Here is a 19,891-nt window from a genome sequence, read left to right as displayed (position 1 = left end):
AGTGCAAAAGCACTTAGTACGCTCTTGCACAAAGTACTGAAAAATTAACAGGATTTTTCAACAATTAAGTACACTATATTCAAGTAAATATTTTTCTTAGGGCCTCCCTATAATTCACTTTAGTCTAAGATGGTTTTTAAGCAAGTAATTAAATATTTTCTTCGATCAGAGAAATCGCTCCCGACCTGGCAGTGAGCCGGTGTGTACCAAGCTCCCCGCTTAAGGCGTTAATACCCCATTTTTTCAAGGTGACAACAGCAGGTTGGATGCACATGATACTGGTTTTATCAACACTCCCCCACCCTATTACATCTTGACTGGCCTGCAAAATCACTTGACTTGAACCCCATTGAAAATCTGTGGAACATGTTGGAACAGTGAGTAAAATGCAGACATCAGCATCCCCGAAATTTGGTGGAACTGTGCGATCAAATCCTCAGCGAGTGGCTTAACATGGATGCGATGTACCTGCACAACTTTGTGGACTCACTTCCTAACCGAATCCAGGCGATTATCAAGTCCAGAGGCAGATTCACACATTATTTAATTATGTTTGTAATGATTTCTCCAGGGGGCGACTAATTTTTTGTCCAGTGAGCTTATATCCTTTCACTCTCCTTCACACATCACTTAAAATTTCAACTTTTAATAGAAAGGAGATAAACACCTTTACGAGGTGAGAGGCTTAATCATACACAGAGTATTCAATATCATGGCAGCACAATGAAATAATTTGCTAATATACAAGCAATGGATTATATATGTCTAGGAAACTGATGAAGAACTCTGACTTAACATGTAAGAACATGTGAAAAAATCACATATAAAAGAAAGACATGTGTCCAAAATATCAGTGGATGATAGAATAATAATGGTAGTGGTCATTGTTGACACGTGGATGCTGTTGTGAGGTAAAGGGATTGGGGAGACAGACAGACAAAAGAAAGGATAAAGAAAAGGAGTGGTTATCTAATATTAAGGCCAGGTGCTCCCCTAGAGGTGACCACTAGTTGATATCTAACTTATTATATATTATCAATATTTTATATTTTTTAAATGGCACGCGGCCTCCGAAGAGGCCTTGTGCAGTTCCCTCGAGTTGACGCCATATAGGTGACCTGCGCATCTGTGAGGATGGGGCCCTACATATGATTAAATCTAATGCTGAAGACAGCACACACACTTGGCATGCGTGCCATTGGAATTAACCAATGAAGGTCAAAAATCACAGACCCAGCTGGGAATCGAACCCAGGGCCACAGGCTAGCATGGTAACCATTTTAGCTATAAAGCCGGCATCATTATTATTCTTATTCTTATTATTATTATTATTATTATTATTATTATTATTATTATTATTATTATTATTATTACACATACCACTAACTACTTCAGCAGTTTTTAGATCCACCAAGGTGCAAAAATTTTGCCCTGCAGGTATTCCTTATGTGCCAGGATATCTACCAACACCAAGCTGATGTATATGAGGACCTTCTCATACCACCATACTGAGCCAGTATCAAATCCACCAACTTCAGCTCAGAAGGCCAGTGCTCTACCATGTGAGCTACTCCAAATGATCTACTCTCCTTCATATCTCCAGTAAGTCGGAAGTTTTAGTAGTGGCAGGCCCCCTAAAATAAAATTAATGAAAGGATCCCTTACACTCCTAGTGTTTTAAGCCTTTTGGAAATGAATCAGAAGGTCTGCACAACCCATTTTTAACAATAAAAGTGCTTTAATTTGTTACCTAAATCATGGCCTTTAAAGTGGCCATATAAGCTAGATTCTCTTGTTTTATTAAATAAAGCAAGACATTATTGCCAGACGAAGGGCCCTATGTCATGATCATTACTGTTAAAACTGGGGATGCTTTCACAGGATTCAGTTAAATTTAACTGCTTTTATGCATAGAAAATTTCATTTTTGATGGTTAGTGATTTTCCCTCCAAGTCAAATTTGAACAATATGGATCCATCATCATCTTCACTGGGTATATAAACATTGATTATAGAAGGCACAAATAAACTGATTTCCTTGTTCAACCTTTTAAATTTTGAACTCTGCAAAATTGTCTTTTAGCCGTTTCACTTGTTTTGCTGCTCATACTAAATTGCATAGATACACTCTCACTTATAACAAATACCATATGACATAATAATTCATAGAGCAGGAATGAAAAATCGTACTACACTAAGTTAACTTCACAACCAGAATGGCTAATATATCGCCAGACGTTCAGGGAAAACAATCAAAACTATTACAAAACACTTTATATGAACTCCAGAATGGCCAACCCACTACTTGCCATCAAAAGAAAATTATGCTAAAAGTGAGTGAACAGAACAATCAAAGCTAACCAAACACCATCGACTTTAACTGCCCTTAGCACCTGGGTCTCTCCACAATGCAGGTTTTGCAGTCCATAGATCAGGGCTTGGGTATTACTTATTCCAGAGATAAATTTAAAAATTGTGTCAAAATGATGTAGGAATTTGCAGGTTCTTCTCAAGTGAATTATAAAAGAAGAGAGCACTGTGTTCTTCCTTTGAAAAGTTATATGATTTAAATTTTGATAGTAAGTTATGTAACAAAGTTAGCAGCTAGAAAACAGCCATATTTCAGGGTAAGCAAGAAACTGGAAAATACTATTAATATATTTTCGGTAATAAAAAGCTTAAGAGAATTACGTTATCAGACTAGAATGATTTCATTGGGAAGAATTCCATATGCTGAAAAGTCCAATCTCCTCCTCAGGATAAAAATGCTCACAATGAGAAAATTTACTAAAGTTTGGTAAGAGTGGTGATACTGTAATATTTTGCAACAAATTTCTGAGAACATTATTCTGTAAAGACTTACTGTGTGCTTCATAATTTTCATTGAAAATGGTTTGTATAAGTTGTGAATGAGCATACTTTCCATCCTGATTAGCAGAACATTAAAGCTACCAATGCAATTAGAATATTTTTTACCATAACCTAAAATACTATCCCAAGTTCTCAAGATTTTGCAAATATAATACAATGAAACCTCCCTAAAGCAGCCAGCAGTCGTTCTTCTGAAAAAATAGCCATTAGTACAGGTGGCCACTAAATTAAGGTTCCAAAACTATGATATTGGGAAGAGGCCTATTTCATCACATGATTAGCTACAGTGGGTCCTACACCATATTAAAAGTAAGGTACCAGTACATGCACTGACTGGCTAACACCTTATGTAATTGATGTAAATTACAGTAAAATATACTGAAGAGTGACAGTATTATTACGGCACTACGTTTATAGACTGGGCTATTTTAAATGTACTGTACAAGGACATTTTCTAAATTCACTTGATTAAAATAATTCTTTTCGCAGGTTATTTCCACATTCCTTTTTAATACTGTGTGTTCCAATTGATTCTAAAAGTTTATTCAGATGTAAGCCTGTATTCTTGCTGTTCTGTTCATTTAACAGGTGACACAGTGGTAATACGTTGCATTATTCACTTATGTCCTGGTGTATTTAAATATTTTGGCACGCTTCCTTGCATATATTCCTTTCTCACATTTGAGAATCATTTTTCTCCTCCCTTCCAAAGTTAAAATAACAATGACTTATCACACATTGTACCTTACATATTCACTGACTATGTACAGTACAACAACTGAACTCAATCATCGAATAGCCTGTAAGCGTAACAATAATACACTCTATTCAAACATTATTCCAATCCAAAATATGACCTCAAAAAAATGTGGTGACTATCAGTCTCAATAGCCTAATGAGCCATTTGTTAAAATCTTCCTTATTCGAACATGGATAACTTTCAAGAAAGAAATGAGAGAAAAACTTGGATGGTATCCAGTTTGGATTTCGGAATGGATATGGAACTTGTGAGGCTATTTTCAGTTTAATGACTCTTCTGCAAGAATGTTGGGATCAACAAAAGTATGTCTTTGCCTATTTCATATATTATGAAAAGGCGTTTAAGAGTGTAAAACATACCGAACTCATCAGACTACGGCAGCAAACTGGAATTGATGATAAAGATATAAGAATTATTGAAAACCTGTATTGGCATCAGAAGGCTGTGGTGAAGGTTGATGATACAACGGACTACATAGAAATCCGATGAGGAGTTCGTCAAGGCTGTGTTCGTCTCCGTTATTGCTTAACATCCATTCATATGCCATATTTAAGGCAGCATCAGCCGATTTGGAAGAGGGAATTAAAGTAAATGGAGGACTAATAAGTAATTTGTGATATGCAGGTGACACAGTAATCCTTGCTAATAGTGTTGAAAGCTTGCAACTATTCCTGGACAAAATATAGTTGGGGAAGAGATGGGTCTAAACATCAAAATAAAAAAAATGAAACATAAACAAAAACAAATTCAACAAGTAAATAAACTTAAATATCTTGGTTGTTGGATTACAGATGATTTGAACCCAGATCTAGAAATTAAGAGCTGAATTGAAATTGCAAGATCAACATTCAGGAAGATGAAGATATTGTGTGATGATGCATTAAATTTAAAACTTCCGCAGCATATGATAAAATGTTATACGAAGGGCACTAGGAAAGTTTTGCAATGTGACTGAATGCTTTAGACTTTTTAAAAATAATTCCCACCACACTCAATAAACTCAGTCACTGAACCAACTCTGCCACTTCTCTTCGGTTACATTTTCACACTCTTGATCCCATGCTGCCAGAAGCTCCTCGTTGGATGAAAAATGCCACCCTTTCAGCTTCATCTTCACTTCTGGGAAGAGTGCGAAGTCACACAGGGCAGGATCAGGACTGTATGGACGGTGATCAAGCACAGACAACCCTGATCTGGCAAGAAAATCCATTGTTACATTAGCACGATGTGCTGGAGCATTGTCGTGATGCAAGAGCCAAGTGCTGAGCCATGACCTTGGATGGAGCTGCTTGAGAGCCTGGATGACCTGAGGCAGACAAGTCTCACTGTACCATTTTGCAGAAACTGTCCTTTGTGTTTCTAGCACAACTCGAGTCAGGATGCCCCGTTTAGTGAAGAATACTGCAATCATCCTTTTCTTCAGTGACCTTGACTTTTGCACAGTCACAGGAGTACCCTCATCTTCAAACAGCCACACCTTGTTCTGGGATTTTGTTGGGACATCGTAATAATAAAGCCAAGTTTCGTCACCTGTAACGATGCTATTGATGTTACGTGAAGTCCCATTTTCAAACTGTTTTAGCATTTTTCGGCACCATTTCACTCAAAGTGCCCTTTATTCCTCTGAAAGTGAATGGGGCACCCAAAGGGAACAAACCTTTCTAACATGGAGATGATTGTGTAGAATAGAATGAATAGGTGGTGCAGGGATGTGGAGGGTCTCTTCTACCTGCTGATATGTCAACCGCCTCTCTTGCTGCAACATTTTCCTCATAGCTTCAATGTTTTCCTCAGTCACTGATTCAGACGGTCGCCCAGAAGGAGGATCATCTTCAACCCCAAAATTTCCCCTCTGGAACTCTTTGTACCAGCGGAAAATTGTTGTCCAATGTGGACAATCTTTCCCCAGCACAGGAGTCATTTCCTCCAGGCAGTGGTCAACAGTTAATCCACGCGCAAAATTGTAGCGGATAATTGCGCGATATTTACCTTTAGACCACACTGACATCTTAACTTGCTTTCAGTCCCACTGCTTGGTAACAACTGGTGTGTAGGTCATGCCTTGCTGTCTTCTGGACCAGTTTTCACCCCTCTTTTCATCCCTCACCATAACAGGGGTGTCCAGCCAACCATTTTTGCGTATTGCAAAACTTTCCTAGTGCCCTTTTGAACCCATAATTCTACGGTGAGAAAATTTTTCATTTTTCTCAAATATTTATTTGGCATTCAGGAACTACTGTATGTTTGAGGGCAGCCATTTTGCGCTCCCAAGAGCCCGATGTTGCGTGGGGAGGTTCTTCCTTCCCGGCGAGCTCGTGGATTGCCGGGACACCTCGGCGGGGCTCGAGTGCCCGACAATTATTTTAATCCATGGAATTCTGCACAATGAGGGATTTTGATAACATAGTAAAGGATGAAATAAATGAGCAAAATTATTCATACACCCTCTGTGAAGACAGAGCCCCCAGGGAAATTTTTAAGTGCAGTTAAGCCCAAGTACATGGTAGCGTGAGACCAGCGAACTAGCTACACGTGCCAAGGTCATGGAAGGAAGAAAACGCGCGAAACGCACGGGCAGAAACTATTTATTCCTCCTGTTGTGAGTGTAGGAAAATTATAAAATTAACATCGAACATAAGTGCAAGTCTGTCCGGAGTTCTGGAACAAATCTTATCAAAATTGGTCTATTAGAAGCAAATTTGGCAGATTTCACAACCAAGCCTCATAGAGGGGATAGCGTCCTTCCGGAAATTATAAAAGAAACCCCCCCACCGTAGATTTTTCAGTGTCGATCTGGAACTTGAAGCCGCGGGAGCTTGTGCCCGCCGTCATTAGAATTTCGCGCCAGATTGACCGACAATAATTCAATACATGTTCGTGGCTAAAGTCCATATATTAGTTAAGAAGAAAAGTGATTGGAGAAACTGTGAACGTTTGCAGACGAACTGGGAAGGTGTAGGCTGGTTGAAAATTACACAGCAGATTTTATTTTTATCATTTCCTGTACTCTTGTAAGTGAAGAAGGTCTGGGGGAAGCGATTCAAAATAGTTCTACTCCCTTATCGGCCGAACACCTGTTCTTATTGAAACAACGGGGAGAGAAACCACTCTGGGAAGCGCATCGGACAGTTAGAGTCGACTGCAGAACGAGGGAAGTTCGTGATGCAAGTTACAAAGAAAGTGCATTATTTATGGTAATTTTAATCTCGTGTGTGTGAAGGGTAGTGTTTGGATGAGTGAAATTTTGAAAATGAAAATGTTATTTGTGAAAATGAGTGGCTAAGTACGAGGTTGCTGGGATGATGTAATCAGAATGCTGAGAATGTCACCAATGTGCAGGTCTGTCTATTTTATATTATGTAGTTAGTTAGTTAGTTACTGTCTGTCCTAACCAAATTTTCCAGATGATTGTCGGGTGATATGCGTAATTATCAGGCGAAAGGCGTTGTGAATTTTGGTCAGCGTGTGTAAATTTCAGTGTGTAAATTTCATGTCAAGAACGGTAAAATGCGACGCTTAAAATTTTGTGTCGAGATGAGATATCATTCAAAGTGCGGATTTGTGAACGTTATAAGTGTAAATTTGTCGTGGCGAATATTGTAATTTCAGGTGTCAGTTGCATTTAGAAACGCTGGTTAATAATAATAATAATAATAATAATAATAATAATAATAATAATAATAATGTTTACCGCGGGATAAGGAAATTCTTCTCTGTTAAATTACATTTAACCAGTTATTTCTACAAGGATCGTAAGCATATTTAGATAATGTCAATAAAATTTGTTAGAGTCGCAGTCGTTAATGGGAAGGAAATTGTGAGACATCGTGTATACTTGAATTGCGAAAGGTCGATGTGTGCTCTTGGATTCTTGAGGTCCGAAAGTCTTAATAATAGTAAGGTAAGAGATGTGTTTGATGATGGTTGTCGTTTTCACCAGGGGATCGAAGTATGAAAAAGGATCTTGAAGGAAAAGGAATTGAGTGCGATGAATTGATATGTATGTGGAGACGAGATAGATGGGAGTAATACCGCTGGAAAGCGAGGAGAAAGAGTGTTGAGACAAGCTGTATTTTTGTAGAGGAAGTATTTAGGAACAGGCTGTGTGAAACAGGCTGTATTGTTTTCCGCAATCAATCCGAATTTGAGATAACTATGATGTGAAGCATTGTGAAATTTATAGAAAGATTCCAAGTGAAAACGACTCTTGTAAAATGTTACAGTCTGGGTAGTACACATCCAGTGATCTATGTTACGTAAAGCCCGCATGGATGATAAGAGAACGAACAATCTTCAGGATCAGAGAGCACTTTGGACACACGGTTGGGTTATATTTAATTTGTTCATTGGGGAGGTCATGGATAAGATGGTTGGAATTGATGATAGGCGATCTGAGAATTTCGAATGCGATGGTGATGATTATTATTTTGAAGGCGTCCACTAAAAGGGTACACGTGTGTGGGAAATTTTAATTTGCTTCCCTAATACTTCAGTGCACAGGCTGAGATTGTGTTCGAGGTGGAGAACCGTTCGTCACGTCTATTTATTTTTTGAGTTCACATATTATAATGATGTAGACACTTATTGTACTTTTCGAGAGGTAGACACTTGCTGTATTTCGACTTGCATTCAGTTGATAATAGAGACGTTGGTTCCGTCGTGCGTATTTTGTCTGACCAGATTCAGTGATATTGTTGGAGTTGTTTGAGAATTGCATTTCGCCTGATATGTTAAGGGAGACGTAGTACGACCCACTTTGACGCCCGACGATAGATTTAGGACGTCACGTGTTTATTTTTGGAGTCATTGATGATGAGACGTCCTAGGTCACGCCCGACGATAGGATTTGGAAGGCATCATGTACATAATGATTAGGTTTAGGTTGTACAGATTTCAAGTGAGCCCGACGATAGGTCTGGGATGGTAGCTGTACACACTCAAGTCTCGGTTAAGATGTTCCTTTTGTTTGTTCTTTTGTGGAAGTGGCCTGGTTGAAGGTAGCCATTACAGTGCGATATGATTTATTGTAGAGGGTCTATGCGAAGCTCTCATTGAGATAACGGGACTGCTGTTGACAAACGAGGGCTGTCCAAGTGTGGGACATCGACCCGATCTAGATTATATTTTTACTGTGTTTCTTCGTGCGTGTTAAGCTGTATGACTTCGAGATGTTAATTTATTTTTTACGGACTTTATTGTTTCCTCGTCTTGACGTCCGTTTTCATTGATAGTGTGCATTATTGACACTCAGTGTTTTAGAATGAGACTTGAGTTGCGAATGCGGTTTCGATTCGTCAGCCAGTAATTTTATTTTATATTTTAATCTTGTCGTATTTTCATTCGTATTCATAGTTAGAATAAGTAAGTAATCACTTTACCAGTAGTGTGTTGGGACAGACAGTAAATAGAGAGATCTGTACTGGTAGCATTGTTGTCAAGGGAAAGAATTCCTTAAAATTGTAGTAAATTTTAGCGTGGACTGGTAAATTTATTAAGCATAATAAACCCATTTCTAACCTGAAAATCGGTTCAATAATAATATTTTCAAGTGACTTTTCACTTTTTGATTAACTTCAGTGTTTGGCATTTCTTCTAAATGCATGATTAGTAAATGTTTCCTGCATTTCGCAGTTTTGTTCCTTTAGAACGACTTAACGTAAGATCCTCCCGGATCATGTTGTTGTTGGTTCCTTCCGAACAGCCGTTTGGGGTGATGCACGTTTAGCATCGGGACTACCTTATCACTTAAGGGTGTCATGACTGACAAATACATGGTGGAATTTTATTTCAATTGTGAATGATGCCATTAACTTGTAGTGAACACCATGCTTTCCCATAATATTTCGCAACCTATCCAAAGCAACTGATAGTCAGTTTGGTTCGATTAAGGGTCCATTCGGCGGATGTTCCGTATCCGTGAAGGGTATTTGACTGGTGGATAACCTTAATTAAGAGAAAATCAGGCGTTCTACTTGTTGAAAGTCAGATTTTCCACGGATCGTGTGGATTAACTCTCAGTTCTCGTTTGGAATGATAGGTGCCCGGTTTTCAGGTCTTCCCTTTTTCAGTTTTTCAGTTTCGCTGTCCACTAACATATTAGCTTCTCTGAAGCAACTCTTCGACATTGGAAGAAACGAAGTGACGTTATGTAATGTGACTGTGTTAGGAACTTTTCAAAAATCAATAATTAAATGTTTTTATGTTTTGTGGCAAGAATGCATATTAAATTAACGATGTTATCGTGCTCTTTCAGTTTAAATAAAAGTTAGTAAGCACATTTTTGCTCCTCATTTCAAGTAGTTAGGCTTTCTTCTGAACCCCATCGTTTGGTTAAGATCGTGACCGAATTTATTCCCGCAACGACCCAAGATTTAAGAGTTCTAAAGTGTTCTACTATAGCAGCCGTGGCCGACCAACGATGGAATGGTAAGTTCAAGGGTTCAGTAGAAGTGGCTTCCAACGTGGTGGCTTCAGTCACTTAAGACAGGGCCTAAGTACATCGAGAGAAGAACTACAAGTTAAGTTGGTTGACATCAGTGAAACGATGACCAATTGTAGGATTGTTATACGTTGGTGGATCAGTAGAAGTGGCGCCATCAACTTTGGGGCCTTAATGTCACGATAACGATGAGGAGCCCAAAGTCACGATAACGATACGATGCCACGATAACGATAATGAAATTATCCATTGAAAACAAATGTTAGGAAAATATAAAATAATGTTGAGGCCTAAGCCACATTATAAATAATGCAAGCGGGTGAGAACTATGGCTGAGCCACAGTTAAACGAATTATGCCCAATGAGAGTGCTAGATATTATCACGTTTAACGAGGAGCGTAACTACTTGGTAAATAATAATAATAATAACAGTCACAATGCATTTTAGGAAATTAGTATTTAAAGCTATATTGAAGCTTATGTCATGTTGCCAATATAAATTTTGGAAGTGGTAACGCTGAATTACATTCAAAGTTTATGCGTTAACATGTTCGTTATTTACTTAATTTACGGAAGCGAAACCATTTGGGATATTTATCCAGAGTAAATTATTAACTTTAGAATTTTCTTTTTATTAAACAAGTTTGTGATACCAGCCACCTAAACAAAATTTTATGAGACAACTGTTGGAATGTTGTCAGTTTCGGTATTAAATTATAATAGCGTTTGTATGTGAAAACGCAGTAGGTAGTGAATTCTTTCCCTAGTAGTTTGGAGTATTCTGGTTGCATCAACAGCCAGCGTACTCATTATTGTATTCTTTGTGGTATTGTGAGATGGAAGGTCAGGCGACCTTGGAGAAGTTAATGCAGATGATAGAGGACATGAAAGTCCAGAGTGAGAATTTAAATAGTAAGATAGACGGTTTGGATAGTAAGATGGAGGATACGAAAGGGCAAATGTTAGATAGTTTGGATAGTAAGATAGATAGTTTGGATAGTAAGATGGAGGACACGAAAGTCCAGAGTGAGAATTTGAGAGAGGACATGAAGGCTCATAATGAAAGTTTGGATGGTAAGATTGAGGAGTTGCAGTCGAGTTTGAAAGACACTCGGGAGGAGTTACAGTCTAGTTTGAAAGACACTAGTGACGAGTTAAAGAGTAGTATTGAGGATACCCAGGCTAGGTGTAGAGAGTCTAGTGATGAGTTGAAGGCTGGATTGAAGAACGTAGTTCAGGAGACATACACTATTTGCACCGAACTTAAAGAGGAAGTTAGGGGCGAGATAGGTAAACTCAACCAGCGTTTTGATGATAGCCGAGTGGAAATTAGGGATGAAATTGACAAACAATTTGCGGAAGTGCAGGTCAGTTTAAAGAACGATTTTGATAAACAATTTTCTAAAATCCATGACAGTTTAAAAACCGATATGGACAAGCGTTTTGACGAAAGCCACGACATGTACAATAGGTTATGTGATAGTCAGGATGAGATGAGAAAGGAACTTGACAAGCATTTACTGGAGAGCCAGGCGGCGCATAAACAGCTGATTGACAGTCAGGTTGAATTTAAGGACGACATTACACAACAGATCGTAGAGATGCGGATCTCCAGTGATAAGGAAAAGGGGAAAACGCTAACCATAATAGAGGAACAACGTCAAATATTATCTGCGGACATTCAGTCACTGAACAACAAGGTAGATAAAATTAGTGTGGAATTGGAGAGTCAGGTATTGTCAAAAACCGAAACCATGGAGAAGAAACTGTTGCAAGTTAATGAGGAAGCAATTAGTAAACTCCAAGCGGCTAATGAGGACTCCGAAATTTTAATTAAAGAAATTCAAGAGGAGCTAGTTGAAATGAAAACTGAACATACCAGGGAATTCAATGACAGGCAAATTAGTATAGAACAGGATTTAAGGGAAATCACGTCAGCCCAGGAAGAGACAGACAAGAAAGTTGGGTTCATTAAGAGCGAAGTGAGCAGTTGGATTAGCAGCGTGGTAGATATGCAGTCCAAGGTGGACAAAGTATTAAGTCAAACCTCGACAGCTGTTAACTCTGACCTCAGTGGTCAATTGCCAAATATCAGTCATGTGAATAGCAACGGTCAGAGCTCGAATATAGATACCAGTCGATCTCAAAGCTCAGGGGTCACCAACGTTATTAACATGATCAAGTTACATGAGGACCAGCCCAAGAAATTTAATGGAGGTCCACATACCACGCCGAAGGGGTTCCTTAAGGATCTCAGGGAGTACATCCGGGACGCCAAGATTCCTGAGGAACGTCAGTTGAGGGTAGCTGAAAGATATTTAGAGGGGGCACCACTTTTATGGTTTAAAGGCTTCCGATACCACTTTAATACCTTTGATGAATTCCAGAGGGCGTTTCTCAATAAATTTTGGAGTACGGAAATTCAGCAGAGTCTTAGATTAGAGCTATACTCACGTCGGTATAATGCAATAGGCCCTACAAAGTTCAGTGAATACTTTATTGCCCAAATGGTAAAGTTCAGAGAACTTGAGGCGCCGCCCTCGGAGCAAGAGTTGGTACAGGCCATCCAGAAGCAGTTACCTCCCGAAGTGCAAAGGATGCTCATTGCATCAAAGGTAGAGACCCCCATGCAGGCAGAAATGATCCTTAGGCAATTGGATCATACCCATAATCAAATAGCACCCAGAGGGGGACGATCACACGAGCAACATGTAAACACTGTTAGCCAGGTTCCAGAGGGAAGTCCAGAGGCACCTGAGCAGGGGAAACCACAGCCGACTGAGCGGAGGCGTGAGTTTCGCAATAACTGGGAACCCTCGCATCCACGAAATGAGGATTGGAAAAGACGTAGGGGTAATGGGAATTATCCACAAAGGAGGAACCCTTACTGGAGGCGATACGATGGGGACAGAGAAAACCAGAGGAATTTCAGGAATGGACTTAATAACCGCAGGGACTGGGGAAATAATCGAACCCAGAACTTCCGCCGTGATGAGGATGAACGGTACCGTGAACGTGTTCAGTACACCGACGGGTTAAGGAAGGACCACGAAAGGAAAAAATGGCAGGGGGCTATACAGCGCCAGGACGTCAACACCGATTGTTTCGGGGCTGAAAGTCTGGAATTCCAGAAGGCACATAGGCAAGACCAGCGAAACTCCGGTCTGAACCCGTTTGCGCCGAATTTCGAGCAAGAGTCAATGTCGACTCTTGATAGAAGAAAAACAACTTCAAATTCCCAGTAGGAAAAGGTTCAGAGTCTTTCATCCCAGATTCTGAAGGAGAGACAACCGAATGACGCACATAACATCAATAACAACAGGAAACGGACTTCGAGTAACTCCCAATTAAATGATGACCGCAACCCAATAAGAAGATTAAAGGTTTATCATAGAGCCGAAGAAAGAATTCCACTACAGGATGACGCAGCCTTACCAGCTGGGGAAATGGTCACCGAAGAAGAAGAAGAAGAAGTACAACCCGTAAATATGATCGTCACGTCGAGAGAAAGACAGGTCGAGGCACCACTCCAAGGACAGGCAAGCAGTGGGAGTAAAGAAGAGGAAGACGCTGAATGTTTACAATGTTCATTCTTAAGAGAAGACTTTATTGATGACATCTGTAACGCAATCCTATTGTTGGAAGAAGAAAACAGGGAAATACGTGAAAGTAACAGAGCCCTACGTCAGGAGTGAGATCGGCTAGGAAATTTTACGTAGAATCATGGTTCATTTGTATCAAAATTCCCATGTACAATTTAGAATTTTGAAGGAATATATTTGTTTAAATATTTCCCCTTTCTGGGTAAACATTTCGTCGTTGTAGGAGGATTATGAACCCATAATTCTACGGTGAGAAAATTTTTCATTTTTCTCAAATATTTATTTGGCATTCAGGAACTACTGTATGTTTGAGGGCAGCCATTTTGCGCTCCCAAGAGCCCGATGTTGCGTGGGGAGGTTCTTCCTTCCCGGCGAGCTCGTGGATTGCCGGGACACCTCGGCGGGGCTCGAGTGCCCGACAATTATTTTAATCCATGGAATTCTGCACAATGAGGGATTTTGATAACATAGTAAAGGATGAAATAAATGAGCAAAATTATTCATACACCCTCTGTGAAGACAGAGCCCCCAGGGAAATTTTTAAGTGCAGTTAAGCCCAAGTACATGGTAGCGTGAGACCAGCGAACTAGCTACACGTGCCAAGGTCATGGAAGGAAGAAAACGCGCGAAACGCACGGGCAGAAACTATTTATTCCTCCTGTTGTGAGTGTAGGAAAATTATAAAATTAACATCGAACATAAGTGCAAGTCTGTCCGGAGTTCTGGAACAAATCTTATCAAAATTGGTCTATTAGAAGCAAATTTGGCAGATTTCACAACCAAGCCTCATAGAGGGGATAGCGTCCTTCCGGAAATTATAAAAGAAACCCCCCCACCGTAGATTTTTCAGTGTCGATCTGGAACTTGAAGCCGCGGGAGCTTGTGCCCGCCGTCATTAGAATTTCGCGCCAGATTGACCGACAATAATTCAATACATGTTCGTGGCTAAAGTCCATATATTAGTTAAGAAGAAAAGTGATTGGAGAAACTGTGAACGTTTGCAGACGAACTGGGAAGGTGTAGGCTGGTTGAAAATTACACAGCAGATTTTATTTTTATCATTTCCTGTACTCTTGTAAGTGAAGAAGGTCTGGGGGAAGCGATTCAAAATAGTTCTACTCCCTTATCGGCCGAACACCTGTTCTTATTGAAACAACGGGGAGAGAAACCACTCTGGGAAGCGCATCGGACAGTTAGAGTCGACTGCAGAACGAGGGAAGTTCGTGATGCAAGTTACAAAGAAAGTGCATTATTTATGGTAATTTTAATCTCGTGTGTGTGAAGGGTAGTGTTTGGATGAGTGAAATTTTGAAAATGAAAATGTTATTTGTGAAAATGAGTGGCTAAGTACGAGGTTGCTGGGATGATGTAATCAGAATGCTGAGAATGTCACCAATGTGCAGGTCTGTCTATTTTATATTATGTAGTTAGTTAGTTAGTTACTGTCTGTCCTAACCAAATTTTCCAGATGATTGTCGGGTGATATGCGTAATTATCAGGCGAAAGGCGTTGTGAATTTTGGTCAGCGTGTGTAAATTTCAGTGTGTAAATTTCATGTCAAGAACGGTAAAATGCGACGCTTAAAATTTTGTGTCGAGATGAGATATCATTCAAAGTGCGGATTTGTGAACGTTATAAGTGTAAATTTGTCGTGGCGAATATTGTAATTTCAGGTGTCAGTTGCATTTAGAAACGCTGGTTAATAATAATAATAATAATAATAATAATAATAATAATGTTTACCGCGGGATAAGGAAATTCTTCTCTGTTAAATTACATTTAACCAGTTATTTCTACAAGGATCGTAAGCATATTTAGATAATGTCAATAAAATTTGTTAGAGTCGCAGTCGTTAATGGGAAGGAAATTGTGAGACATCGTGTATACTTGAATTGCGAAAGGTCGATGTGTGCTCTTGGATTCTTGAGGTCCGAAAGTCTTAATAATAGTAAGGTAAGAGATGTGTTTGATGATGGTTGTCGTTTTCACCAGGGGATCGAAGTATGAAAAAGGATCTTGAAGGAAAAGGAATTGAGTGCGATGAATTGATATGTATGTGGAGACGAGATAGATGGGAGTAATACCGCTGGAAAGCGAGGAGAAAGAGTGTTGAGACAAGCTGTATTTTTGTAGAGGAAGTATTTAGGAACAGGCTGTGTGAAACAGGCTGTATTGTTTTCCGCAATCAATCCGAATTTGAGATAACTATGATGTGAAGCATTGTGAAATTTATAGAAAGATTCCAAGTGAAAACGACTCTTGTAAAATGTTACAGTCTGGGTAGTACACATCCAGTGATCTATGTTACGTAAAGCCCGCATGGATGATAAGAGAACGAACAATCTTCAGGATCAGAGAGCACTTTGGACACACGGTTGGGTTATATTTAATTTGTTCATTGGGGAGGTCATGGATAAGATGGTTGGAATTGATGATAGGCGATCTGAGAATTTCGAATGCGATGGTGATGATTATTATTTTGAAGGCGTCCACTAAAAGGGTACACGTGTGTGGGAAATTTTAATTTGCTTCCCTAATACTTCAGTGCACAGGCTGAGATTGTGTTCGAGGTGGAGAACCGTTCGTCACGTCTATTTATTTTTTGAGTTCACATATTATAATGATGTAGACACTTATTGTACTTTTCGAGAGGTAGACACTTGCTGTATTTCGACTTGCATTCAGTTGATAATAGAGACGTTGGTTCCGTCGTGCGTATTTTGTCTGACCAGATTCAGTGATATTGTTGGAGTTGTTTGAGAATTGCATTTCGCCTGATATGTTAAGGGAGACGTAGTACGACCCACTTTGACGCCCGACGATAGATTTAGGACGTCACGTGTTTATTTTTGGAGTCATTGATGATGAGACGTCCTAGGTCACGCCCGACGATAGGATTTGGAAGGCATCATGTACATAATGATTAGGTTTAGGTTGTACAGATTTCAAGTGAGCCCGACGATAGGTCTGGGATGGTAGCTGTACACACTCAAGTCTCGGTTAAGATGTTCCTTTTGTTTGTTCTTTTGTGGAAGTGGCCTGGTTGAAGGTAGCCATTACAGTGCGATATGATTTATTGTAGAGGGTCTATGCGAAGCTCTCATTGAGATAACGGGACTGCTGTTGACAAACGAGGGCTGTCCAAGTGTGGGACATCGACCCGATCTAGATTATATTTTTACTGTGTTTCTTCGTGCGTGTTAAGCTGTATGACTTCGAGATGTTAATTTATTTTTTACGGACTTTATTGTTTCCTCGTCTTGACGTCCGTTTTCATTGATAGTGTGCATTATTGACACTCAGTGTTTTAGAATGAGACTTGAGTTGCGAATGCGGTTTCGATTCGTCAGCCAGTAATTTTATTTTATATTTTAATCTTGTCGTATTTTCATTCGTATTCATAGTTAGAATAAGTAAGTAATCACTTTACCAGTAGTGTGTTGGGACAGACAGTAAATAGAGAGATCTGTACTGGTAGCATTGTTGTCAAGGGAAAGAATTCCTTAAAATTGTAGTAAATTTTAGCGTGGACTGGTAAATTTATTAAGCATAATAAACCCATTTCTAACCTGAAAATCGGTTCAATAATAATATTTTCAAGTGACTTTTCACTTTTTGATTAACTTCAGTGTTTGGCATTTCTTCTAAATGCATGATTAGTAAATGTTTCCTGCATTTCGCAGTTTTGTTCCTTTAGAACGACTTAACGTAAGATCCTCCCGGATCATGTTGTTGTTGGTTCCTTCCGAACAGCCGTTTGGGGTGATGCACGTTTAGCATCGGGACTACCTTATCACTTAAGGGTGTCATGACTGACAAATACATGGTGGAATTTTATTTCAATTGTGAATGATGCCATTAACTTGTAGTGAACACCATGCTTTCCCATAATATTTCGCAACCTATCCAAAGCAACTGATAGTCAGTTTGGTTCGATTAAGGGTCCATTCGGCGGATGTTCCGTATCCGTGAAGGGTATTTGACTGGTGGATAACCTTAATTAAGAGAAAATCAGGCGTTCTACTTGTTGAAAGTCAGATTTTCCACGGATCGTGTGGATTAACTCTCAGTTCTCGTTTGGAATGATAGGTGCCCGGTTTTCAGGTCTTCCCTTTTTCAGTTTTTCAGTTTCGCTGTCCACTAACATATTAGCTTCTCTGAAGCAACTCTTCGACATTGGAAGAAACGAAGTGACGTTATGTAATGTGACTGTGTTAGGAACTTTTCAAAAATCAATAATTAAATGTTTTTATGTTTTGTGGCAAGAATGCATATTAAATTAACGATGTTATCGTGCTCTTTCAGTTTAAATAAAAGTTAGTAAGCACATTTTTGCTCCTCATTTCAAGTAGTTAGGCTTTCTTCTGAACCCCATCGTTTGGTTAAGATCGTGACCGAATTTATTCCCGCAACGACCCAAGATTTAAGAGTTCTAAAGTGTTCTACTATAGCAGCCGTGGCCGACCAACGATGGAATGGTAAGTTCAAGGGTTCACTTTGTACTTGGTCTACTCTCCTTTATGAGGTTGAAGCTTGGATGTTAAAAGAGGCCACCATCAAAAGACTGGAAGCCTTAGAACTTTGGCTTCATAGAAGAATGCTCAGAGTCTTGTGGATTGACCATGCCACTAATGAACAAGTATTACGGAGAACAAACTGCAAAAAAGAACTGGTAACCACCATCAAATGCAGAAAAATTGCATACTTAGGGCATGTTTTGCATGGTGAAAAATACACAGCTTTATGTCTAATTTTGAAAGACAAATTTGAAGGGCCCTGAGGAGTAGGCAGGAGGAGAACAATATGCCTTAAGAATATTGAAGACTGGACAGGCATAAAAAGCACTGAAGAACTCTATCGTGTTGCTGAAGACAGAAAAGCAATCTCCATATTGATTGCCAATATCCGGGAAACTGGGCAGGGCCCACAGAAGAAGAAAATATTATTAAATGCATCTGCATACCGTCATCTTGTTCAATCACGCCACCCCATTCACTGTTGCAGACAATTTACAACTTTGTTGACAGGCAGATTACGGTGAAGAAAGGATGAGGAAGAAAGACTATATTTACTGTAGACCTACCTTAGCAAAGAGAAAATGCAGTACTAATCAGACGGCCAAATGTCAAAAAGGTCAACTGTGTGTCTGACTCAGAGGTGAAAAAAGTATTCGGAGCAGTTATAATCAGCCAAAATATTCAGGTCAGTTTGTGAAATGTGTCTGGCTGCTGACCATGGTGTGAGGTGACTGCTTAAAGGAGGGGATATAAACAAAGTTCTAACAGAAAAAATAGTTGGTTCCAGAGAAAAAACTGGCCATTTATCGAGGTGACCATTAAGTGAAAGTAGCTGTTTAGGCAGGTTTCGCTGTAGAGTATTTGCAAACAGAATTATGAATAGTTTCTTATAAAATATCAATATTTCTACCCATCTATTAGGTCTTCCAACCTTACAGGCAATCATGCACATGCGGTTGGCTTTTATACAGAAATATTTTCATAGTTACTGACATCCAAATTATATGATATATGTATGTGTAGCACTAAAAATATACAACATACCTTAGCACTCCCATGTTCATCCAAAAGAATGTTCTCAAGCTTCAGATCTCGATGGCAAATTTTGTGCTGTTAACATAAGAAAGTAGTTATGAATTTTAGATTGAAAATAAGAACTATAGGACTATATAACACCATTTTTATTACCTTGTGGCAGTAATATACAGCAGTAGCTATCTGTCGGAATATTCGTCGCGCTTCCTGTTCAGACAGCACTTTTCTCTCACTTAGGTAATCGTACAGCTCTCCTCCAGCAGCATACTCCATCACTAACACCATTTTCTCACGATTCTCAAATACTGTAAATATATATTATAGTTTCATGGCACTCAATCATTTAAGCTGAGCATCAATGACATACATAATCCTAAGGTAACATAAAATATGTGCCAAAATTTACCTTCATAAATATGAATAATATTGGGATGCTGAACTGATGACATGATTTGGATCTCACGGCGGATCCTAACGAGGTCAGCTTCTGTCTCTATCTTTGCCTTCTTTATTGTTTTTATGGCTACCTGCAAAAACAAAACAAAAAAGATACAGTTACTTGAGAGCAAATTTTGAAATGAGAACTCCATATGTTATGGCGGAATGGTACCTTTGAAGTCATTGTCTTCAGTTACTGGTTCCTTGTGACAAACATATTTTTCCTTGGC

At 39.3% G+C, this 19,891-nt stretch overlaps 1 protein-coding gene across 1 annotated transcript in view; it reads right to left on the bottom strand.

The window, feature by feature from the left end:
- Nuak (Nuak family kinase 1) overlaps positions 1-19,891 on the bottom strand; it is a 585,653-nt gene that overhangs the window by 220,389 nt on the left and 345,373 nt on the right. The window contains exons 4-6 of the mRNA XM_067140970.2: positions 19,630-19,750; positions 19,377-19,528; positions 19,233-19,298 (exon numbers count right to left, since the gene is read on the bottom strand). Of these exons, the coding sequence (XP_066997071.2) occupies positions 19,233-19,298; positions 19,377-19,528; positions 19,630-19,750 (339 nt within the window). The remainder of the gene's footprint in view (positions 1-19,232; positions 19,299-19,376; positions 19,529-19,629; positions 19,751-19,891) is intronic.

The sequence above is a fragment of the Anabrus simplex genome, chromosome 2 (assembly GCF_040414725.1).
Source record: "Anabrus simplex isolate iqAnaSimp1 chromosome 2, ASM4041472v1, whole genome shotgun sequence".
In the NCBI taxonomy this organism is placed as follows: domain Eukaryota; kingdom Metazoa; phylum Arthropoda; class Insecta; order Orthoptera; family Tettigoniidae; genus Anabrus; species Anabrus simplex.
Note: the sequence above shows the minus strand (reverse complement) of the source record. Positions and strands in the feature narration are given on the sequence as shown.